The following is a 24,390-nucleotide window of genomic DNA, read 5'->3' as shown; positions in this document are numbered from 1 at the left end:
CTATATCTGTAGTCTTGGTGCCACTGAGGGAGTAGCAGGGGAGGGTGCAGGAATTTGGCATGGGAGAAGGTGCTGATGCTGGGATCTCTTCCCTTTCTGCTTGTAAACAGAAAAAAAATCATGTTTTCCATCACATTAAAAATTATCCAGCCTGTGTGCAGGAGATCCAAAACATCTGCCCCACATCCATCCCAGGCTGCTTCCAGGCCTGATGCTGTTGACTTTATTAATTAACAACAGTGTTGGTGGGATGTTGGGTGGCACCAGGCTGGGAGGGATGATTGGCTGGAAGGCAGCAGTGCCAGGCACAGCAGCAATTCCACCAAGAAAAGTGTGAAGTCCTGCATGTGGCACAGGATAACCCTGTGCAGCAGTCTGGGTTGGCAGCCAAGGAGAGGAAAAGCAGCTTTGCAGAAAATGTCTCCTGGTGAGTAAGGAGCTGAGGAGGAGCCTGTGTGCCCTCACAGCCAGGCAAGGCTGGCTGCCTGCCTGAGGAACAGCATTTGGAGTTCAGGATCCACTTTGGGCATCTCCAGGCCGAGAAAGACTTTGACAAGCTTGAGCAAGAGCAGCTGAGGCCATCAAGATGATGTGTGAGGAGAGGCTGAGACAGCTTGGTTTAAAATCTTGGAGAAGAGAAGGGGGTAGGTGGATTAACCAGGGCCAGACCCTTCTCAGATGTAGGTTGAGAAAGGGTGAGAGGTAATGGATGAGTTACAGAAAGGGAGATTCTCACAGGGTGAAAGAAGGAGATTCTTCACAAGAGGTGGAGGAAGGACCTGGGGAAGTTGTACTCTGTCTTCCCTGCTGATATTCACAACTGGCCTGTACAAGCCACTGGAATCTTACTCTAAAATAGCTCTCAAGTCACTTTCAACCTAATTTATTCTCCAGTTCTTAAAGATGACTCCAGGTGACAGAGCAGTAATGCTGCCCTAGGTCAGGATGACTTCTCACTCTCTGTCTGATGGTGATGCTGCTTCAGATTAGGTCCAGCTGTTCCTCTCTCCAGACTGGATTTTCCTGGGTTCTTGCCTTGCTGACAGCAGGACTCCTGTCCCCAGAGGTGTCTGCCCTCCAGTTCACCTTTCCACCCTAATTCTGCCAAATTGGCTCCTGCAGGTGGGGTCAGCTACAGAAAAGGCTCAGGAGGTTTTTGTGGCAGATACCTTGAATTGCCAGTGTCTTTGGGGGCTGTGGGGCTTGCGGGGAGTTTATTCCAGGTGTGCTCATGAACCACCCCTGCACTCCAGTGCAGCTTGGGAGGGCTCCTCAAAGATTCCTGAAATTTGCCAGGCAGGCGGAGAAACACACAGGAGCTGCTTCAAAGCTCTGTAAATGGCAGGTGAGGCTCTGTTCTCCTCCTTTGAAGGACTCCTGTGCCTGTGGCTGGCTCCCCCTCACTGCTGGGGTCACCTCTGTCACACAGCCCCAGAGACTGGGGCCACCACATCCCTGCTTTAAGCTCCTGCCACCCTGAACGGGGCTGTGAGGAGGAGATGACAGATTTCTGATCCCCTCTTACCTCCAGACTGTAATGAAAAGAGCAATATTGAGAGAGAGAGAGACCTTGCAAAACTCTGCTCTTAGTTCTTGGGAATAAAGCTTGTTTCTACTTTGAGTTTTCCAGCAGCAGATGCAACCTTGTATGGCTTTTATTCACTCCTTTCTCATGGGTTTAGTTCTCCAGCTCCTGATTTCTAGGTGTTCAACTGTCTACATGAGAGAGCAGGAATAAAGGATGAAAAGAGGAAAAAAATAATTTAAAAAAAAAGAACTATGAAAGAGAATAATAGCATTGGGAGTCTGGGAAACCCCGCTGGGGGTTTAGTGAGAAGGTTAAAACACAGAACAAACAAGAAATAAGTGGTGTGAGAGAAGCAGACACTGAGGAGGTACTTTGGTAACAGCTGAGTTTAAGCTGTAATGAGAAAAAATGACAAAAGCAGAGAGAAGAAATACAAGAGAAAAATTTGGTTTGTGTATTAAAGTAATTAATTAAGGTAATGAATGGAGTCTTTAAAATGGAGCCTTTCCTTGCTGTTTCTGGGATGGCATGTGTGTTTTGTTCAGTTGTTGGACTAGGTTTTATGCTTTTTACTGTCAGCTTCTTCCTAGATCTTTGAAAATAAATTATCACATTAACATTTGGATACTTTTAGTACATTGCATTACTTTGATTTGTGCCATAGCCCTTTCCAAGGGGCTGACAGATGTCTGTAGTGCTTGATTTTTTGTGACTGGTGCAACTTGCTTTTCCCATTCCTGGGTTTGTGACAGGAGCTCAGTTTATAGGACTTCCAGAGCTCACACAGTAGTCACCCTGGCTGTGTTGGGAATATTTTACTGCTCCTGTTGTCCTGGTGTGATGTTTATTCCTCTTCATGGATCTGTTAAAGCCTGCCTGGCCTGTGTGGCTGGGAATGAAGTGTGTTTTGAGCTCAGCTGGGATGGGTGACCTCTGTGAGAAGGTTCTTGCAGTCCTTGTATACCTATTAGATGATGCTTCATGTGTAGTTAAGAGCTTTACTGTTGTTTTCAGAATTGTATGGAAGCACTGTGGCCAAAATTGTCAGAAAATAAACTCTGTGTTTTATTTGACAATAAAAGCTAATAATAAAATATTCACCCAAGTCAACAAATTTAAGAAAGCTTTTCTAAAGCTTCTGTGTTTTGGAAAGCGGGCTGGTGTAATAGAATAACTGCAAAATAATGATTTGCTAAAGAGACTAATGAGCTCAGTTTTCGAGCAGCATTAATCCCGTGTTTAGCTCGGGATTTCCTGCGTGTGCAGCCCTGCAGTCACTGGGCTGTCCCAGCAGGGTGAAAAACGAGCTCTGGAGGGCTGGGCTGGAGCTCTGGGCCCGTGGCAGTGAATAATTGCAGAATAGAAGCTCATTGACTAAAGCCTGGTTTACATGGGGCTGAGGCTCTGTAGTAAACAGTTTGGATTACTGGGAAGTGACGGATGCTTTTGATTCATATAATTCTTTGGCTAAATCTTGTTAAAAGGAGCTGCATTCTAGAGAAAGGAGAAGTGGTTTTGGAGGCACTGTGGGGAGGAACTTGGTGCATTTTTTTTGTTTTTGGTGTGCTGAGAGTATTTTAGTACTTATGTGACTAAGTGGATATTTATTTTGCCATAATGTGTGTTTGATTAGATTACATCAGCTATAAATACTGGAAGCTCTGAAGCATCTATTTCGCTGTCTGTCTCTAATCTTGGCTTTTGAGGAACATTTAATGTCTTGTTGTGGTTACAATTAATCTGCGTGTGTTTTAGCAATTAGTGTTTATGTGCAGCCAATTCTGGCAACTGTCAATCAGCAGCTGTACAGGCTCTGAAAAGGAGTGCACACAGCACAAGGTGATTCCCTGCCTGCCTGCTTATTTGGGAATGCAGTTTTGTGGGCAGACACCCTTTTCTGGCCTGAGTTATGTGCTGTGATTCCCCATGCAGGCAGTGGGACAGTGGTGTTGTTGTGGCTTTGATGTGGTGAAGCTCTGTTACCTTACCAGTTTAATGGGCTAAAGTTTCATTTGCTTCCTTCACCACTTTTTGTAACAGCTGCTGGTTTTTACTGTCTTGTAGTTTTCCTTTATGTAGGCATGCTGGCTTGTTTTCAAAAAACCTTCATTATCATCTAGAAAAGTGGATATCCTGTGATCCTCTAACGGTGGGATGACAAAATACATAAAAATTCAAAGCATTTCAATTCTTCTGCTTGGCTAAGATTTAATAAAACTGATAATGTGAAATTATACAAGCAAAACACAGATGGAGGAAGGAAAATGGCTTGTTTTAAACAGAGATCATCTCTGGTAGTTCACATTTATGAACTTCCTACTGTGTTTGTAGCCCCCAGCCTTGGGCATTCCCTGCCTCTCTGGGGTGTGGGAGCACTCTGCCTATGATTGCTTTTTCCTTCTTGTTTGCTTTGAGGCTGTTTGTTTTTTAAAGGAACAACTTTAGCAGTAGGATGTACTGGCAGAACAGTGCAGCTTAGTAAAACCAATCTGAACATGTTGTGGAATCTGATGTGCCCTGAGCTGGGGCTGGGAAATTTTCTGGCTGCTCCTGGCTCTGCAGCCTGGGCACCTTGAGCCAGTCCCCACGTCTTCCTCTGGCAGCCACCACCTGTGAAATGGAGATAAAAATAATGATCTTCCTTCAGCTGTTTTCCAGGTTACAGGAGGTGGGCACGGTACCAATGTCCTCATTAGCATTTTTTAATAAGGCTCTGCAGATTAATGCCTTGCCCTGGTTTGAAGTTGTGGAAACCAAGGGCTGGTTTGTCCCCATCTGCCTCCTCCCTTCTTCTGAGCTTCTGTGCAGGAGTGAGTTTATTGCAGTGCTGTGTGTGGGCAACACCTGAATTCCTTGCCCTGAAGAGTGCAAAGTGAATTTGTGGAAGCAGCAGGTATTAATTTTGTAAGTGTCCTACCACTGGTTTGAGCTCTAATAGTTCCCTCTTGCATTAAGTAGATTTAAATCTCTTTTAAACTAGGAGGCAATAAAATATTCAGGATCTGCAAAACAGCTTCTTTCTCCATCTGATAGCTCATTATCTGTGCCTTCTCTTTGGATATGGATGTTTTTCCTTCTCCCTGATAGGAGAAATGCCACAAAGGCATAAGTTTGTTGGGAAGCTTCAGCTCCGTTTGCCAGGTGCTCAGCTGGGCTTTGAGTGTGTCAGCTGTGTTTGCTGCTGCAGATTGTGGAGTAGGTAATTGCAATTTGTTTTATGCACTTTTAAATGGGCTAACAGCCCTTTTTGTGTGTAATTTTTGTTGTTTCATGTGAAGAATAGAGAGGAGTCTGAGAGTCATTTTCCTTTACACAAAAATACATAAATTATTTAAGCTGATAAGAGAGTCAAAGTTCAAACAATGGAGGCTCTTCAATTAGACCTCCCAAAAACACAAAAATAAACTGTGTTTTTGCAGAAAGGAGTTTACTTTATCATAGCTTTTTTTGTTTTGTTTGGGTTCAGTAATTGATGTATTTGTTACTAATATGTTATATTTTTATACAGTTTCTTTGTAGTTACATGTTGTAAAGTGGCTGATACATTTTTTTTTTTTTTAACTGTTACACTTCAGTATAAAACCCATCCTGTGATATATGCTGGGAACCAATGGTTGCTGTGAATTTTTCAGAAAGTGACCCCAGGGGTCTATACCCATCACCCCACTATTAGAGGCTGTTTATTACTGTGCTTCTCAAAACCTTCATCATGGGGAAGAAACAAAGAGTGAAAATTTGGGCTAAGTGAAGTGTTAACTTCGGGAGAAAACACAACTTAAACCTTTGAATGTAATTTCAGTACTGTCAAACTATCCTGAAATCTTAGTTTAATAAATAATCTTATCCAGGCTGTGCCTTGTCTTCATAGTGTGTGGTGCAGAACTGAAGCCCAGGAGGTGAGGCAGGAGGGAAGGGGCTGGAAAAACAGAACCCCAGGTGTGGGGCAGGAAAAGGGTTCAGTAATTGATATATTTGTTACTAATGTGTTATATTTTTATGCCGTTTCTTTATAGTTACATGTTGAAAAGTGGCTGATCAGTTTGGGTTTTTTTAACTGTAACATTTCTGTTTAAAAGCCATCATGTGATGTATGCTGGGAACCAATGGAAAAGAGGGCTGAGGGCAGGAAAAGGGTTCAGTAATTGATATATTTGTTACTAATGTGTTATATTTTTATACAGTTTCTTTATGGTTATATAGTTTCTTTATGGTTTCATGTTGTAAAGTTTCTGATCAGTTTGGGTTTTTTAAGTGTAGCATTTCTGTTTAAAAGCCACCCTGTGATATGTGCTGGGAACCAATGGAAAAGGGGTCTGAGGGCAGGAAAAGTGGGATGAGGGCAGGCAAAGGGTTCAGTGATTGATATATTTGTTACTAATGTGTTATATTTTTATGCAATTTCTTTGTAGTTACATGTTGTAAAGTTTCTGATCAGTTTGGGTTTTTTTTAACTGTAACATTTCTGTATAAAACCCATCCTGTGATATGTGCTGGGAGCAAATGGAAATGGGGATAAGGGCAGGAAAAGTGGGATGAGGGCAGGAAAAGGGGGATGGGGTGAGGAAAAGGGGGGTGAGAGCAGGAAAAGTGGGATGGGAGCAGGAAAAGGGAGATGGGGGCAGGAAAAGGGAGATGGGGGCAGGAAAAGGGGGGTGAGAGCAGGAAAAGGGGGTGAGGGCAGGAAAAGGGGGATGGGGGCAGGAAAAGGGGGATGGGGGCAGGAAAAGGGGGTGAGAGCAGGAAAAGGGGGTGAGGGCAGGAAAAGGGGGATGAGGGCAGGAAAAGGGGGATGGGGGCAGGAAAAGGGGGTGAGGGCAGGAAAAGGGGGATGGGGGCAGGAAAAGGGGGATGGGGGCAGGAAAAGGGGGTGAGGGCAGGAAAAGAGGGGTGAGAGCAGGAAAAGGGGGATGGGGGCAGGAAAAGGGGGATGAGAGCAGGAAAAGGGGGTGAGGGCAGGAAAAGTGGGATGGGGGCAGGAAAAGGGGGTGAGGGCAGGAAAAGGGGGATGAGAGCAGGAAAAGGGGGTGAGGGCAGGAAAAGGGGGATGAGAGCAGGAAAAGGGGGTGAGGGCAGGAAAAGGGGGATGGGGGCAGGAAAAGGGGGTGAGGGCAGGAAAAGGGGGATGGGGGCAGGAAAAGGGGGTGAGGGCGGCGCTCCCCGTGAGCAGCAAAGCCAGCAGAACCTCGCTGCGTTCCTGGCTGCGCTCCTGCCGGCCCCGCTCCCGCAGTCCCCCCGTGTCTCTGACCGCCTCTCCCCCGCTGCAGGCGCCGATGCGGCCGGGACGGAGCCCAGCAGCTCGGACAGCCGGGTGGAGCGGCCGGAGCCCTACGGCAGCGTGGAGGAGGCGCTGCTGGCGGGGGAGCCCAGCTACATCCCGCAGCCCCTGACGCCGGACAAGGAGGACGCGCTGCAGGCCGCCACTGTCGCCAACCTGCGCGCGGCTCTGATGAGCAAGAACAGCTTGCTGTCGCTGAAAGCCGACATGCTGAGCGAGGACAGCTCGCTGCTCTTCGAGTACCTCCCCAAAGGCACCCACTCGCTCTCCCGTAAGTTATTCTTCTATTTTTTTTCTATATTTTTTATTTTTTTTAGCGTTTCTTTAAGGGGAAATCTTTAGTGAGAAGAAAATAGAGGTCACCGCCTCGTTTGTTGCTGCTGGTTTAAGTCCTGCTTAATCCCACTTTCCGTAAAATATGGAAACTTTAGTCTGATGTTGATCCAGCTTTGTTGTTAACTGCTGAAGTCATAGAAGAAAATATCCAGCCTGTAGTGCTTGCCCTCAGATTTCTGTTTCACTCGTTTGCACAATGGTACTTACAAACAAAATATAAAGTATTTGAGTCGTTATGGGAAAGGTTTTGAATCCAAACTTGATTGATGTTGAACAGCTTGAAGGTTGCTCCTGTGTCTGTGGAAACAATTGGGATGTTGTTGACTGCATGATCTTTACTTCTTGCAGTTTAATTTTAGACCTGCAAGTAGTGAGCAGCTATTGATTTTGTTATACTTGCGCCTGGAAATGAATGTTTTCCTACTGGTGATCTGTTGGAGACAGCTGATGTGAACCATTAGGAGTGGACAGCTGATTTTTCAGCATATTTTTGTGTTTTCTTCATTGCAGCCTGATTCTCTAGTGCATAAAGAAAGAAATTATTACTGTTCTATTTTAGTAATGCTCTGAGAAGATACATCATTTGTGAAATAGAATAGAGCAAGCAACAGTTTTCTGAGTACTACATGTTAATTTCCAGAAGAAAAGGTTTGTCTTTATCTATGCTGAGAAAACTGACCAAGTAAATAGAATGAAAGGTCACTTAGGGATACCTATTATTCTATTTTCTTTTAGTCTCCTCAATGGGAAAAGATAGATTACTTTAATGGTCATAGAATTGGAGAATGAATCACAGAATTGCAGAATGCTTTGGATTATAAGGGACTTTGAAGATCACCTTTTTCCAGCCCCGTGCCATGGGCAGGGACACTTTCCACTAGACCAGGGTGCTCCCAGCGCCATCCAAGTGCCCAGCTGACCCCTGGAGTTTTGTGACAAAGGGAAATAATTGCACAATGCACTGTCAGACTTGGCATCTCTTTTCACTTCTCATGTCTGAACAATGGGATTGTTTTTAAAAAAATCCCAAAGCCTTGAAGTTTCTGTACCTTATTCTGTAGCTTAAATATTTGTGGGGAATGGCTGGTGCAGTGTTCTGGTTTCTTTCACAGTAACTGACTTCCCGAAGGATCTCCTGTTAAATCAGATTTAGAGGGTTCAGACTGGGCTCCAGGGTTGAAAATCCCTCAGTTGCAGGGGAGCAGCACAGATGTGGCTCAGTTCAGTGGCAGGGTGCCCTGAGCTGGCACAGGGAGGGGTGGGAGCCTGGCTGGTGTGTGACCGTGGGTGATGGATGCACCATGGCTTCAGGTCTGTGGCTCCTGACAGGTGAAATCAGCAATTTCATCTTGTGTCTTGATAAATTGGAATAATGATGGGGCTGCCCTCTATCCATCATCCTTCTCCTCGTTGGAGGATTTTAGGTTATACTTAAGAACTGAAGCACCACTTGACATAAAGATAAATGTGTATGAAGCAGTCATAAATCCAGGTTCAAAATTAGAGATTTCCCAACCACCTGAGAAGCAGAGCTTGGGGATGGGCATGGTGCAGGCAGGGGACAGCTGGGTTTAAAATAAAGCTTGATGCATTTAGAAAAGGGGGTAGTTGATATCCCACTAAGGGGTGCCATGGCCCAGAGGTCCTGTCCAGTCTGTATTTGAGGTCCTTATTTTCCAGTCTTCTCGCTATTACTTGAATTTCATTCAGCTGAGCTTCAATTATCTCATCTTTATGGAAGCAAAGTGAAATGCCCAAGTCAAAAGGAACACACCCTGCTTGGTCTGTAGCTCTCACAGCAGTCAGGGATGTGGCTGTGGCTTGGTAAGAGGATTTTTATCGAAGCCGGGAGTTAAGAGACATCTTTTTCTTTCATCTTATTCAGATTCACAGGTATCAATTTATTTTAATCACTTGAAAAAGATCTTGTGATATAAGATTCCCTTTTAAGTGGTCATTACTGAATACAACAGAACATCAAGTTTGATGAGAATTTTCAGTGTGTAAAATGACAGTGAAGCAAGTGGTAGGAAGATTGTGGAGATGTAAAAGCACAGTCTAGGTTGGTGCTGGCTTTGTAGGTGTTTTTGACATTTTTCTTCAAAAACAATTTGAGGATGTTGAGTCATTTTAAGTCCTGTGTTATATTTAAAAAAAAAAAGGAGGAGCGAGTAGGTAGGAGCACAGTGAAAAAGCCTGAATTTAACAAGACAACCAAACCCAGCAGTTTTCATCTGTCTTGGTTTGAAAAGAAATGCACTAATTTCAGGGATTATAAGTGATCAGTCTCTCTGACTGTAAAGAAGTGAAGTGTTTTTTAATCTTGGCTGCTATCACTGGATTATCTTCTCTTAGAAAGCACTGCAGTACATAACTGCCTGAAGGAGCAGTATTCAGGTTTTGTTTTGATTTTTTTTTTTCCTGAAGGATAAAAGACTTAATGGAGGTGGGCAGATGCAAAGAGGGTGTTAAACATGTTTAAAATTCGGATGAGCCATTTCTAAAGGGGATATTATTCTCCAGGTTAATGCACACATAAAAAGTTTTCACTTGCTGTTCCACATAATTCTTCCTGTTTTAGATATTAGAGGATATCCCAAGGTTTTCATTTTACTACGTGTTCTTTTTAACTAATTCATTATCTGATCATATGAGGTATGAACTTGACATTCTGCTGGTGGAAAACGAAGCCCAGAATGTGTGTGTGGGGGTGTTGTATCACTATGGTGAATTTCTGAAGTTAACCAGTTCAAACTCATTTAAAATCAGAAGGGAAAATTTAAATACCTTGCCATTTGGGTAGCACAGTTGCCAGATAACCTGCAGCTGAAGGGCTCTGAGAGTTTGATGTTCATGATGTGTGATCAAGATTGACGTTGTTCATATGCTGCTCAGAAACCTGGAACACGCAGATTTTGCAGAAAAAAATGTGAGAGTTACTCATGGATAACACTGAGGCTGTCTGGGGAGCTCTTGGTTACTGAACCTGCCTGGTTGTTGCTGGGGATGCCTTTCAGATAAGACACTGTGAATTTTCCTGGTCTTGCTGTGTTTTCCTGGTTTGTCTCCAAAAGCAGGTGGTTGTTGTGTGATTTCCACTCTGCTCTGCAGAGCTCCTTGGTTTAATAACGTGTCTTATTTCATTTATGAGCCTGAACTTTGGTAGCATTGTTCCACATGGTTACATCACACAGCCAGAAGTCTCAAAGGCTTCAGTCGAATGTTTTGAGATGGTTTTGCCAAGTATAACCAAGAGAATGAGAATTTTAATTTTCATCAGAAAATGAGGTGGTTAGCTTGCATCCTTGTTTTCTCATTTAAAAAAAAAAGAAATTTTTCAGATTGTTGCAGGGGGACAACTGCCTTAAAGGGTGACTTCCACATTTCAGAATAGCACATTTGAAGGCTTTTTTATATGTCTAAGTTTGGCTTTTCCTGTTTACCCTGTGGCATCTGAAACTGTTTATAGAAGCAATTCCTATGAAGCTTCCAGTCCAAGTGATTACGTGGTGCACAGAGCCCTTTTCTTTTGGGCAAACCAGCTAATAGGTTATTTTTAGTTAGTGGTTCATTGGAGCCAATAATTTATCCTTGCACTGAATGTTAAGAAATACATTTTACACAGTGGTCAACTTTCCCAGGAAGAAGTTAAAGGTATTCAGTTTGGTGTGGAATTTTCATACATGGTAAAAGAAGATTTAGGGGAGAATGGATGCAATTTTAAATGAGATATAATTACTTTGCCTTTCTCTTTTCCACAATATTTTACTGTCCAGCTGTCACAAGAATTCTGTATTCACACAAATATTGCTAAACCCTTGCTTCATTTTCTGTATGCAGAGCTGACTGAAGGAAAGTGGTTTTGATTTCTAATTTAGAAGTTAAAATACTTTTGCTTAAAATTCATTTTAGTACAAGTTTAAGAGGGAAAAGGGTTTCTCACAGTACAAGTCAGAATGGACATAAATCTTTGTTCTTGTGTACAAAGTGTGGGTCATTGATGTGGGTTTCTCTCTTCTTGTGTTACTTGCAGTTGTTGAAACCAAATAAATACTGATTATTTTTTGAAAACTCACCTTTGTTGTGTTGTACATCTTTGTGTGTTTGTATACCTTGGATGATAGTTTATTGCTTCTGTGTGCTTTATTTCATTGCCTGTTCATTAGCCTTAGCTTTTGCTTTAATGCAGAGGTTTTTTTGGAACCTGTGAAACTCTGGGAAGGTGCTAATAAAGAATTCATCAAGCCAGGCCCCACTGGTTTATCTTTACTGTGTGCTAAAATACCATTAGTTCAAGGAATTGTAACCCAGAGATGCCCTTGGGGCAGCTGGAATCGGTTTGGGATGTTCAGGGGTAAAGAAAATGAATCTGTATCTTTGTAGGCAGGAATTCTGCTATGGACCTGTAGAGCTGGATTCCTGGTAAGAGTTTCTAGCAGGAAATACTGATAAATTCCTTTTTCCCCCTGAATTTTTTCCTACCTTGAATTTTTGGCATTTTGTTGTCCTACATTAAAATGACAACAGCAGCAGATGAGCAGCACCTGAAGGAAACCTTGGAGCATTGTTATCCCAGCTGAGCAGCATTAACTCAACTGGGAAAGATATTGATCTGTCATCAAAGCAGAGGAAAGCAAATCAAACATCCAGCTTGTGGCACAGGAGCAGAATTTCCTTTGATAGCTGATAAAAAAGTAAGGTTTGGGATTGTTCACATTTTGAAACTTGGTGTGGTTTCACTCGGGTGCTTTGTTGTCACCCAGATCACAGCGCATTGTATTCGGACACAGTGTAAACTGTGACTTGTTGTTTGTAGCTGCATTAAAAAGTGGTGGTTTTATATCCCTGAAGGCTTCCATCAGACTGTTTTTTGCTGGAAATGGAAAAGCCTTTAGGGCATAGAGTGCTTTAAATATGAATTTGTTTATTATATGCCACATTTGCTTCTGGTTTTGCCGCCTTGCATTTCAAAAAGAACAACCTGCTCAGTATGTCATTCCAATATTCCGTCAAGGCATGTGCTAAAGTTTGTACTATAATTTATAATGTACAGTGATATTGATGACACAACCTTTATTTGTATTTAGCTTTGCCATTGATCCTCAGGGCAGTTTCTGGAATATTGTTTTCCATTTGGCTGCTGCTACAGTGTAGGTGAGGGCAGACACAGCAAGTTTTCCTTTTGAATTATGGGAGATTTTTAGACTGTAATGACTGTCAGGTATAATCGAACAGTTTTGTACAAATATTTGAACCTCTGTGCTTGCTAAATAGAGAGTGACAGGAATCCTTTTTTCCATCTTTTGTAAAGCACTTTGAGATCAAGTACTGACAGCCTGATATTAAATAAACCACCACGGACAGATCTTGAGATCTGAACCTGTGACATAAACTTTCAAGAAAGTTAGTGGAATGAAGCTTGATATTTCCTTAAAGGTGGAAGTGTATGTGCTCAGAATGATGCTTCTCCAAGAGAAATGTGGATATTTGTGCTGCACTGTGCTCCTTTCTCCCGACGGACTCTGTAGTGACCGAGCCCTGCGACGTCACTCCAGTACACACAGACATTTGGGTGGGGAGGCTGTTTTAAAAAAAACAACAAACCAACCCATCAAGCAGAAAGACCAAAAGGCTGGCATCCCTGTCCTGCTGCATTCCCTGCCACTGACAGAAGATGAGCTGCGAGTGCTGGGGCGCTGCCTTTGCGAGGCCGTTTGTAAAGCCACCAGCTGGTGCTCGTTCTCGTGGGTGAGATTCGTTTCCTGTGTTCCCCAGGGCCTGGCACCAGCTCGAATGCCTCAAGGGGTGAAAGTGATGGCAAAGTGGAAGCACCATCTCCCCTGCTGCCTTCAGCACACCTTGCCACTCAGAGCCCCACCAGGATCTGCTCTTCTGGTGAAATGTCACCAGAAACTGGGATAAAAGGAGAGGTGCCTTCCTCAACTCAGGTAAGATTGAGGGGGGGGAAAGGGGGAAATACAAAGAATTTGAAATGCAAAGGTGACTGTTTGATCAAATCCTCCCCAGTTAGGAGTATTTTGAAAGACCTTATACTTTATTCTGTGAGCTTTTTTAAAAAAAGTACAGGTTGTTTTAAAACTAGAAGTCTGTTGAGGGTCAGGACTGGTGCTGTCCCAGTTTTAGTCTTTCTGTCTTACCTCAACAGAACTTCTGTTCAAAAACCTCTAGGATTTTTTAAATTATGAATCCCTTTTAATTGTAAATCACTTCATTTGCACAACATTGCACACTAGCATGTAATAATGCCATGAGACCTCAGCTACCCATTGCTCACTTCTGGTGTTGGGCATTTGGGTTTCTTGTAACTGTCTAAATTCAGACAGAAGTGGGCTGGCTCTCTCTATTACAGAAGTCAGAAGTTTGACCTAAAATCCATAGCTTTCTGCAGCATTTCTTACTATTAATATTTTTGAATGATACTCAGCTAAACAAATGGGTGGAAAACAGATTTTGCTTTGCCATCCCCATAGAGCAAAGTGAGCTGGTCTGCACAGACCTGCCGGGGCTGCAGCACGCCTCTGCCTCACACAGGGCTGCCATCTGCCACACGCTGGCATATCGCAAAGAATTTACAAGAAAAAAAAGATAAAATCAGCTTTTATTTAGAATTTGGATCAGCAGTGCCAGAGGGCATTGCAGAAGGGGTGCTATGCAGAAGGTGTTTGTGTTCTACAGGCTCTTCTGTGTGGAAAGGAAAAGTACCTGTGGAGGGCTAAGGGAGAATTTTTCAGTTCTGTTGTATCAACTAAAAATATCCTGTCCAGCATTTCCCTGGCCTGAGTGGGAGCTATGGGTGCTCAGTAAGACTGGAAATTGAGTAGTTATCCAAGACTTAAACAGGGATGTTGATTACTGTCTTCAAAACACCAAATGATTGGGTGTTTTGAGGCAAGATAAAGGCCCAGTTCACTGCTCTGGCAGTGAAAGCTTTGTACAGGCACTTTGAGCTGTCAGGTCAAACAACTGAGCCTCCCTTGGAGAGGGGATGAAGGCAGTGATGGGAGTCAGAGCTCTGCCTATGGGACAGCTTCTTGTCAATGCCTGCCCTAACTTCCCTGTGCTTTTCCTTTCCAGGCTGCCTTTGACAGATTGCTGGCACTTTGGCAGTTTGATAACTCTCACTCAGGTAAGCAGAGAGAAAAATGCACCTTTAAACTGTCGTTATTTTATACCAGAAGAGGCTGATCCGTGCGTGTGTACCCGTGGTCCTGTTTCAGATTCCAGTTTCCCAAGATCTGAAGACACAGACATCACCTCTGATGGGACCTTCCTGGACTCAGCCCTGGCCAAGAGGCTGACCTGTGGCTTCTGCAGGAGGGTGTTCCAGCGTGCTGAGGAGCTGCAGGAGCACATCCACGGGCACGCCTTCTCCGTGCTGCTCAACTGCTCCCAGCCCGGCCTCACTGCCGGCCAGCTCGGCCGCTTCCAGTGCTCCAAGTGCCCCGCCAGCTTCACCCTGAGATCCAACATGGAGCGCCACGAGAAGACCATCCACTGCCACTGTAAGAAGATGCAGTGTCCTCACTGTGCCAAGCTCTTTCGGGACAAGACAGACTTGAAGCGGCACCTTCTGTCCGTGCACTCGAGCGAGCGCGCCTTGCTCTGTCTCTGCTGTGGGAAGGGCTTCAGCACCCAGAAGAGCCTCAGTGGCCACCTGAAAATGTGTTCCCTGGGCTCTGCCCACCTGGCTGGGCTGGAGCTTTTGGACAGTGTAGGGCCAAGCCAGGATCCTGAGGATGCATAGCTGCTGCTGTTGTTGTTGTATACAAGATGCTTCCTTGAACTAGGAAAATCAAATTGTGCCATTGTTCTTGTGCTGCAAATAAATGTTCCACAGGTGTAATTTCATAGAGTGACTCCCCAAAGGTGATCAGTTGGTGCTGTGCAGGTTCCAGATGCTGTGTCACTGCAGCCTTGTGGCAATTTTTGTGCAAAGATAACTTTTTTGAGGTCCATAAAATGGGCACTTCGGCTGTTTTATTGGAGTGCTCATTCTGTGTTCTGACGCTGCCTTGAACTGCCTTATCAGTTGATCTCAAAGTGCTTTATAAAAGAAATGGGGATGTTTTCCTCCAATTCCTCTGGAAAATAACATCCCTCAGGTTGTTGGAAGTGCTAGCAATAGAATTAATAATAGAATTCAATTCTGAGTTCTGCTCTAGTGCTCTGTCCATTAGACTATTTGGGCATTCCAGGGATTTTCGCTGTGAACTTAGGAGCTGTGCAAGCACAGGGTTGCTGTTTGTAAAGTGGTTTTCTATATCTTTCAAAGGAGCAAAATATACTTCTTGTTCATATGTCCAGTAGGGTATGTTACTTGGGCTTGAAAGTTGTTGCAAGGCTTGCATCTTTTATTGATACTGTATTTCAGTACTTTCAGGGCTTTTTTTGAATAACATGCTGGAGTTTGGCTGTGGTTTGCAGGGATTCTGTACATTTTTGTGACTCTTTTGGTTTATACACTGTAATTAAGTTAGCCAGGCTGAGTGTGGTGGTGTTGAAACAGAGGAAGGAGGCTTTACATAAATTTAATTGTAATTTGGGATATGCACACAGAATCAGTAATGGCTGCTCCTGGTGGGTAGAAATCTGTAATTCCTGTTTCGTTCTATGAAATTCACTTATTTTTAAAAAAAATTAAATACTTCTGTGTCTATTGCTATATATTTACATACAAAACCAGATTATGGTAACTGTGAAGTGAAAGTAGCATAATTAAGAGCAGTGCTTCCCAGCTGCTCTGTGTGCAGCACAGCTTGTCAGCATGTGGGGTTTCTTTCCTCAGTGTGAGAGACAGCTGAGGAGAAAAAAACCCAACTTCCACAAATGTTCTCTGGAGTTCTTCAGGGAAGTTCTTTCTCATTATACTGTTGCATCTCAGGGAGACAAAATTGAGAAATAGTTGTGCACAATGTGGACTTAGTGAGGAGCTTCTTCCCCAGCCTTTTCCTGTGGAATGGTGAATGAGAGCCCACCAGGACCTGCTGGGCTTAGATTTGTGGAGGAGGAACAGGAGCTCTGCTCCACCTGATCCTGCTGGGAGCTGGAGCTTCAGGGACACAGCTCCGTGCCACACCAGGACTGGGAAGCTGGAGTTTCCCTTGCTTGGCTTAGCTCTTACCCTTCATTTGATCATTCTGCATTCAGAACTGAGGATAAGTTCCCATGTAATCACTGTAGTACACTTTAATCATTTGGGTTTAGATGTTATGCTTTTTGCAAAGTCAGGTTCATTTTTTCTGCTCTCGTTCTCGTTGACATCTTTGGCATGGGAGATCTCAGCTGGCTGGGAGTGTGTGCAGCTTTTAGTGTCAGCTTCCCTTGTGACAGATGTCAGAGTAATTGCCTCATGATTTATTTTGCTCTTAAATAATCAGCTAGTGAGAAAGGAGAAAGCTGAGCCAGAAAACAAAGTTGTAAACCAATGAATCTTATCTGGAAATTTGGGAGCAGCAGGGAAGGATTTGTCTGACTTGGGAAGATGCCAGCAAAAGCAATTTCAGCAAACTTTAAAAATTTTCATTACATAATAATAGTTAATGAGTTTTCATGTTTGCTGATTTTTCTTGTATTTTAGAATTTCATTCAGCAGAGAATTATTTTTCTGCTGTCTGTAATAGAGGTTTTAGTATTTTCCTTGGCCTGTGCATCAGAGTGCTTCCTGACTTCAGCACTGGGAATTTCCAGTGCTTCCCTTCAGGATCAGGACTAGGTTTTTTAAACTGTTAGAACTGAAGGGTACAACAGGGCAGAGCTTTACTGGGTTTTTGTAGGACAGGTGTTAGAAGCGGGATTTTACTGTCAGGAAATGGCATGGAAACCTGATGGGAGGTGTGAGTCTGGCAGTTAAATTGCACCTTCCTATTTATAACCTTAGATATAAAGGGGATTTAGTGGACAAGAATTCTCCTGAAGTTTGGGAATTCTTTCTAATAACCCAAAGAATGGAGTGTTTCAGTGATTATTTACTGGATGACAGTTTACAGAGCTACTCAGAGCAGCTCCATCAGGCATCACTAGTGCATTTCCTTCACTCTCAGGGATGTAGGATCCTGTGTCCTTTAACAGCCTCAGTGAAATAAGTTACTTGAGATGACTATACCAAAGATTTTTTTCCCAAGCATTATTGTGTTGGGTTTAAAAACACACATTTCCATAAATATTTTAGTGGCATTACGGACACAGATTTTTACTGTGTCACTGTTTCTATTTCCTTTTCCTTTTCTTGGTGCTGTGTCCAGGAGCTCTTTACCCATAGTGCTGCTGTTTATCACCTTGATGATCATGTTAAAGGTGATTTCTTAGGACCTTAATGCTGCTACACTTAATGCTGCTATAAAATATTGTCATTTAGACAAAGGATGATTCTCATACCAAAGCTGGTATTTATGCATTGAATAGATTTACTGTGGTGGCATATATTTTACAGGACTGTGAAAATGTTAACGCTGCAATATGCAATTATTTTTCTGACCATGCTGCTGTTTTTGAGGTGTTTCCTTTTGTAGATACCAGAACTAAATATGTGGCTATTTGGTGCAAAAATAGTTTTCAATAAAACTATAGCAACAAACAGTGCTCTATGAGTATTTTTAAATACAGAAGCTGAAAATATTGGTTTTGAGTGCTTTAAGCTGAATGCAGGCGTGAGGGATCTTGGACAGAGTCAGGCATTGGCTGTTGGGAATCCAGGGATGTGTTGGAAGCAGGTGGCTGGGGTGCAGCTCGTGCTCCCAGCCTGGGGTGTTGCCTTTTCAGCTTTGCAGCAGCTCAGCCCTGAAGGGAAGGGAGAGGTGAGCAGGAAACAGGAGCAGGCACTGAGGGAACAGCAGGATCAGCTACACCCAGTGATGGAGGAATAGGGGATTCCTGGGTTTCTCTCCTTTTTCTTCATGCTCCCAGGATCTGGTTGCTGTCAGGATGTCCAGTCAGTGTTTCCCAGTGGCTCTGTGTCTCTGCAGTGTGTGTGGTGTGGAGCAGGACTGGAGGAAGGAGGGTTTGTGTCCCCTCTTGCCTCTCCGTGCTCAGTTTACAGCTTGCTCACCTTGTCTACGCTCCATAGTGACAGGGTTGTTACAAGTGTGTGTGGCCTGTCACCAAAATCAAGTGGTCACAAAATCAGACTGGAAATGAATTTATAATAAATAGCTTTGTATGATAAAATTGCTGCCTGCTGTAGGAAAATGTGGGCTCCTTGCCTCTGAGTGTATACATGAGGGAGTGTCAAACCCGAGGAGAAAATTTTAAAAAATTAATTTCCTGTAATAAAAGACAAAGAATTTTCATATTCTAGTTGTTAAAAAAAATGTAAGAAAGTCTCCTCCATAGACTGTTTCCTTTACCAGGAGCCATTTACAAATACATAAATTACAGTGATTAACCAGAACTTGCTTCCTTTTTTTTCCCCTCCTTGCTATGTAAATATATTGCTTTGAGAAATAACAATAATTAGGAGAAAAGTGGGTGAAAATTAACACACTAACAGGAGCAATAGAATGAAGGAGAAACAGGAGAAATCATCTCCTTGTGGTCAGTCACTTCCAAACTTGTAGTGGGTAGGTGGTGCCCTCAGGGAGCAGCAAATACTCAGCTTTTTCACCTGCTGTATTTTGTGTGTGGCACTATCACTGGATAATGTAGAGAATGGTGGTTGGAACTGTTCTGTTTCCTCTGGGCCATCCTCTGCCTCTGCTTCTTCACCAAAGTGCTCCTGGGGTGTGTGATGATGTTCTGGCATCACCCCATAAATAACACTGGCACTGTTTGGGTGCCCCCTTTGTGGACTTCTATTCCTCTGCTTCTTCCAGAAGTAATACTGTTAGCATTTTAGATCTTGATATTCAGGATAACCCTTCATAATAAATCAGAACTCTAGCAGGTTGACAGCCCTCTTCATTTTCCCTTTAGCAAGCAATGTGTGTAACAGGCTGTTGCTAAATGTTTGTGTGTCAACTTGTGCAAAAGCTGCTGTGATGGAGGGACTCAATTTCTTAGTAGTATTTTCCTTGGCCTGTGCATTTAATAATATATGGGTTCTAGTACAGTATAAGGATTAAAAATATGTAGATGGTTAAGGGGTAAGAGTGTGATTTCACAGTGAACTCATTTAATAGTGAAATAGTCAACGAGAAGATTGTTTTGAGATGTTCTGAGATTAATCTGTGTGTTCTGCTTTCTCTCTTGCAGTCAACGAGTTCACGGTCATCAGGAAGAAGTTCAAGTGCCCATACTGCAGCTTTTCTGCCATGCACCAGTGCATCCTGAAGAGACACATGAGGTCCCACACGGGGGAGAGGCCCTATCCCTGCGAGATCTGTGGCAAGAAGTTCACCCGCCGCGAGCACATGAAGCGCCATACCTTGGTAAGGGCAGTGCTGGCCATCAGCCCTTCTCTTCAGGGCAAAGAGAGCAGGAGCTCACCTCTTTTAGTCTGGGTTTTGTTTGCCACTCAGGGCTCATCTGAAGGCTTCTCCTGTATCTTTTTCCCCTGCCTTTCCAAGGCCTCGTGGCTGGCTGCCTGTTCATCCTCCTCTCATCCTTCAAGCTCAGCTAGAAGCTTTCCAAGGTTTTGGGTGGATATTAGAAAAAATTCTTCACTGAAAGGGTTGTTCAGCCCTGGCACAGGCTGCCCAGGACATTAGGGGAGTCACCATCCCTGGAAGGGTTTAACAAACATGTAAATGTGGCTTCTGGGGACATGATTTAGTGGTGGACTTGGCAGTGCTGGGGGAACAATTGGACTTGATCTTAAAGGCCTTTCCCAATTTAACAATTCTGTAATTCTATGACGTGGTGCAGAAGGCTTTAAAACACATTGCTCAGCAAGAACCTGAGGCAAAGCTACTCTGTTCTGGCCATGCTTAGTTATCAAAAATGCTGTTAGACCTTGTTAAAGAGGCTGTGAGGCTGGTGCTGGTGTCTGGCTCTTCACAGCTTCTTCAGAAACAGAATTTTAAGCTGAACTTTGATTATTTTTCTTTTCAGGGTAGAAATGATTCGCCATCCTAAAGAGGTTCTCAAAGCTTGGTGTAGAGGTGGTGTTGTGGCAGAGCAGGTGGTTTCTAGGCAGTAATTCCAGCAGCAGATCTGGCTCACCTCAGATGATGCTCCAGGGCCCACACTGGGATCCCGGAGCTCTGTGTGACAATTTTCCACAGTGCCCCATCATCTCCTTCCCTCCTTTGCTGCCCCATCTCTGTTTGGATGAGTGCCCAGCCCTCTGCCTGGGCACTGCCTGCTCCCTGACATGTCCCTTCCTTCTTCTCTTGGGGTGCTGGAGTTTGGGAGCAGATCCCAGCGTGAGCTCAGTCCTGCTGCAAGCACCCAGCAGGATTTGAGATCTGGTCCTGGTTTTGCAGCAGGGAACACCTTGTCATGCCAGCTGGTTGCCTCCAGCATTTTATTTCTGAGAACTTTCCCTTTTTTAATTTTTTTTTCAGAAGTTTAGGATGTTGTCAGCATATTTCCCATTCTCTACCTTGAAATATTGGCATTTAATCAGTTAGACTATCATCTTTCTAATGGCACTGTCCAATACTGAGGGCCAAATCCTGTTTCTGTGTTTAATACTAATTTGGCTGTAAAGGGAATGAGATTAATTTCTGTTCAGTTGCATCCAGGAATATGGCTCACTTTGAATCTGCTGACTGAACTGTCAGCACTGGAAAAGAGGGAGAGAGGTGATTTTAGTTTTTTAGAGTTTTTTAGCAGAAATGCAGGCTGCTCTAGTGGAAGATGTCCCTGCCCATGGCAGGGGGTCAGAACTACATCAGCTTCAAGGTCACCTCCAACCCAAACCATTCTGTGATAATTACAAATTGGTTTAGTACCTGTTTTATAATTTCTTTTTTATATGGCTCTTTTAGCCCTTATTCTGCACCCCTGACCACCTTCTGTTCTCCTATTCAGCTTTTGATGCCTGAAAATCATTCTTGTGCAAGTTGAAAGTGAGCGATACCTATAGATCCTGCTGGATGACTCTGAGCAGCCCTGTCCAACTGCTTTAAAAAAAAAAAAGTAATAAAATTTAATGCCTTTGCTTGATGTGGTAGAAGAATGTCATGGGGACTGGCTCAGGGCAGGGGAACCTGCAGCCAGAGCATATCAGAGGCACTCACAGGCTTTGAACACGGCTGGGACTGGTGCAACACAGAGCTTGAGGCAGTGTCCTGCAGCAGTGAGGGCTGAGGGGCTGCAGTGGGTCAATTTGTCCTCTTCCCAAAGAGCTGCAGCTCAGCTGAGTATTCCAGAGTGCAGAGTCAGGTGCTGAGAGGTGGTGAGCCCCTGCTGAGGCAGGAGCAGGGAGCAGGCATCCAGGCAGCTGCTTTAAAATAAAAGGAAGGACTTTAATCAGCAAAATCTTTCCCACAGGCTTTTGTGAGCATGAAAGGAAGAAATGAGTTAAAAAGGATTAGGGACTGGTGATATGTACCTGAGGCTCTGGTGGCTGCTGGGCTGCTGGGAACAACCCCAAAGCACTGGCACTGGATCCTTGTGTGCTTCTACACCACTTCCTAAAGTCTCTCCTGAGGATCAGTGCATCGAGTGCCTGTGCTGTCCCCGTGTGGTGTTAATCTATAAAAGAATAAAGAAAAAATATAGAAAAGAAAAATACATATTTATAATATATATTGGGCAGCCCTGAAGCAGCCAGGCAGTTGGAGTAAAAGATTGTCATGGGTCCCTTCCTACTAAACTTTTCTACATATTGATAAAACCAATATGTATTTTACATGTAGATATATATGTGTAAATGAAAGTACCCGATGAGGCTCCTTGTGGTGGAGTTTGGGAATTCACTGCCCTGGTTTATTTGGCAGAGGAGCAGGTGGATTATTTGAACAAGCTCCTTGCCTTTCATGCAGGGCAAAAGGGACAAATCTGGCCAGGGACAGATCTCACCTTTAAACAAGTGTTCTGTGCTTTTCAAAGTATGCAGTTGTGCTCATTGAATAGTGCAGTTTAGCTCTGAAAGTGAATTCTTTTATCCTGCAGAGCATTTTTCTTGCTTCCTTTACTGGCCATGTGTTCTGTGATAGTTTCATCAAACCAAAGTAGTCGGAAATAAGGTTTCAGAGCATTCAGATACATTTTTTGGGAGATACAGGAGAAATTCCAAGTGTTCCTGTTCTTTGGTTCTGGATAGCAGTGGGATCAGGAGGGAGACCACTAAATCACCATGGCATTAACACTGGTTTGATCAGGGTTGTTCTTCTCTGAACAGAACTGGTGCTTGTGGACTGTTTCTTTATTTCTTTTTAACATTTTCCTCTTGTACAAGTTGAAAGTGAGTGATACCTATAGATCCTGCTGGATGACTCTGAGCAGCCCTGTCCAACTGCTTTAAAAAAAGTAATAAAATTTAATGCCTTTGCTTGATGCAGCAGAAGAATGTCATGGGGACTGGCTCGGGGCAGGGGAGAGCATAGATGGTGGGTGTGACACAACTATTGCACCCCAGAAAAACAGAAGGAAAAAGGAAGAAAAAAAATTATGATAAAAGTTTGTCTCAGACTTATGAGTGTGATGATGAGCAGGCAGTCCCAAAGGATTTTCCATTGTGCGTCATCACTGCAGGGTTGAATTAATCGTGGTGGGTTTGAGCTCATGGTGGAAGCCAGTTGGGATCTCAGGTAGAAATTGTGGATTTGCAAGAACAGGAGCAGGTCCTATCCCCTCTCTGTTGGCACTCACCTCTGTGGTCTTTCTTCCTCTCCAGGTCCACAGCAAAGATAAGAAATACGTCTGCAAGGTTTGCAACCGGGTGTTCATGTCAGCAGCCAGCGTGGGGATCAAGCACGGCTCGCGCCGGCACGGCGTCTGCGCCGACTGCTCCGGCCGCGGCGTGGCCGCGCACCTGGACCACAACGGGGCCGAGGGCTCCCCCGAGGAGTGCTACCCCGGGGAGGGGCCCTACATGGAGGATCCCGAGGACATCAAGGTGGAAGGAGACGAGGAGATGGGAGACGACGACGACATCAAGTGGAAGGAGGACGTGGGGATGTCACAGGATGATGTGATTTTAGATGATGACAAAGATGTCGACTCCCCGCAGGAGCAGGACAACTCTGGGGAGAACGACAAGGATTTTACTTGGATTTCTTAGGGATTGTTTTTTGTTTGTTTTTTTTTTTTTTTTTTGTTTCGCTCTGTTGTTTGTAGGGGGAGGGAGGGTGGGGAGGAAGGAGTATGTTGGAAAAACTAAGTAGCCTTGTTGTCGTCCATGTGTGCAAAATAACTCTTGTGTTTTCTAAACAAGTCCTTCTCTGTTCCACTCAGACACTGTCTTAGCAGAGTCGCTTCCAGCGGCACGACTGGCTTCGCCTTCCCCCTTTTCCCTTTCCCTTTTCCCCCTGTGCCCCCCTGCCCATGGCCACCCCTTCAGCCAAGCCAGCCAGGCTGCCCAGGAGGGAGGTGGAGTCTCTGCAGGTGTGGGGAGGCTGGTGAAGCATGAATCCTCCTCCCCTTCCCACTCCAAACCGAGCACCAGGGAGGTCATTGTGTCCAAAGCAGGTTTGTTGGTTGGTTGGGGTTTTTTACACCTTGTCTGTGCTAAAATCCCAGCAGCAGTGGAATTTCAAGCTAAGGCTGTGAAAGCAGATGGATGGATGTGTTGGAGGGCTTCCCCTGATGATATAGGCCTTTTGCAAAGTTATTTAAAGAGTTTTAATTATTTTTTATTGAGCCAAATAGATCAAAAGGCAAGTCAGACTACAGCCTTACGAATACTTCTCTTGGATTCTTAGCTTCCAAAAGAATCACCATCAAAAACAGATTGTGACTTTTCTTGGACCTACTGGCATCTTACCCACGTCCTGTCTTCCAGCCTTGGTCATCCATGGGCACTGAAACACTTTTGTGCTTCTGGAAGCACCTTTTGCTCTAGAGGACACAATTCTGTACCAGTCATTCTTCTCCACAAAGATCTTCACTTTTCTCCCTTTGCTCAGCTGCCTTTTTCACAAATATATGCAAACTGTAGCAAAATGAAGGCATTCAGCCATGTGCAGGATGAGCTGGGGAAGGTGAGAAGCCGAGGTGAGGAGATCCCAGCAGGGTGGAATCCTGCTGCTCCCATCCCATGGACTTGTGTGGGGCCAGGATTTCACCTGGCTACCTTGTTCTTCCTTGCCAATCTCAACATTCTTGTTGATCATGGGTAGGTCTAACACCTACTTAATTCATGACAAAAACCTTCAGCTTTAGTTGCACTGGTTCCATGTAAATGTTC

The 24,390-nt window shown here is 44.1% G+C and overlaps 1 protein-coding gene across 2 annotated transcripts in view; it reads left to right on the top strand.

Annotated features, from left to right (window-relative positions):
* ZBTB46 (zinc finger and BTB domain containing 46) overlaps positions 1 to 23,265 on the top strand; it is a 48,549-nt gene extending 25,284 nt beyond the window's left edge. Inside the window, exons 6-11 of one of the 2 annotated variants that reach the window (XM_058814684.1) lie at positions 6,793 to 7,074; positions 12,915 to 13,087; positions 14,235 to 14,286; positions 14,378 to 14,662; positions 19,347 to 19,522; positions 22,879 to 23,265. In XM_058814684.1, coding sequence (XP_058670667.1) covers positions 6,793 to 7,074; positions 12,915 to 13,087; positions 14,235 to 14,286; positions 14,378 to 14,662; positions 19,347 to 19,522; positions 22,879 to 23,265 — 1,355 coding nt within the window. The remainder of the gene's footprint in view (positions 1 to 6,792; positions 7,075 to 12,914; positions 13,088 to 14,234; positions 14,287 to 14,377; positions 14,663 to 19,346; positions 19,523 to 22,878) is intronic. The other variant, XM_058814685.1, reaches the window with a different exon arrangement.
* Positions 23,266 to 24,390: the final 1,125 nt, after the last annotated feature.

This window comes from Ammospiza caudacuta, chromosome 15, assembly GCF_027887145.1.
Source record: "Ammospiza caudacuta isolate bAmmCau1 chromosome 15, bAmmCau1.pri, whole genome shotgun sequence".
NCBI lineage: Eukaryota > Metazoa > Chordata > Aves > Passeriformes > Passerellidae > Ammospiza > Ammospiza caudacuta.
Note: the sequence above shows the minus strand (reverse complement) of the source record. Positions and strands in the feature narration are given on the sequence as shown.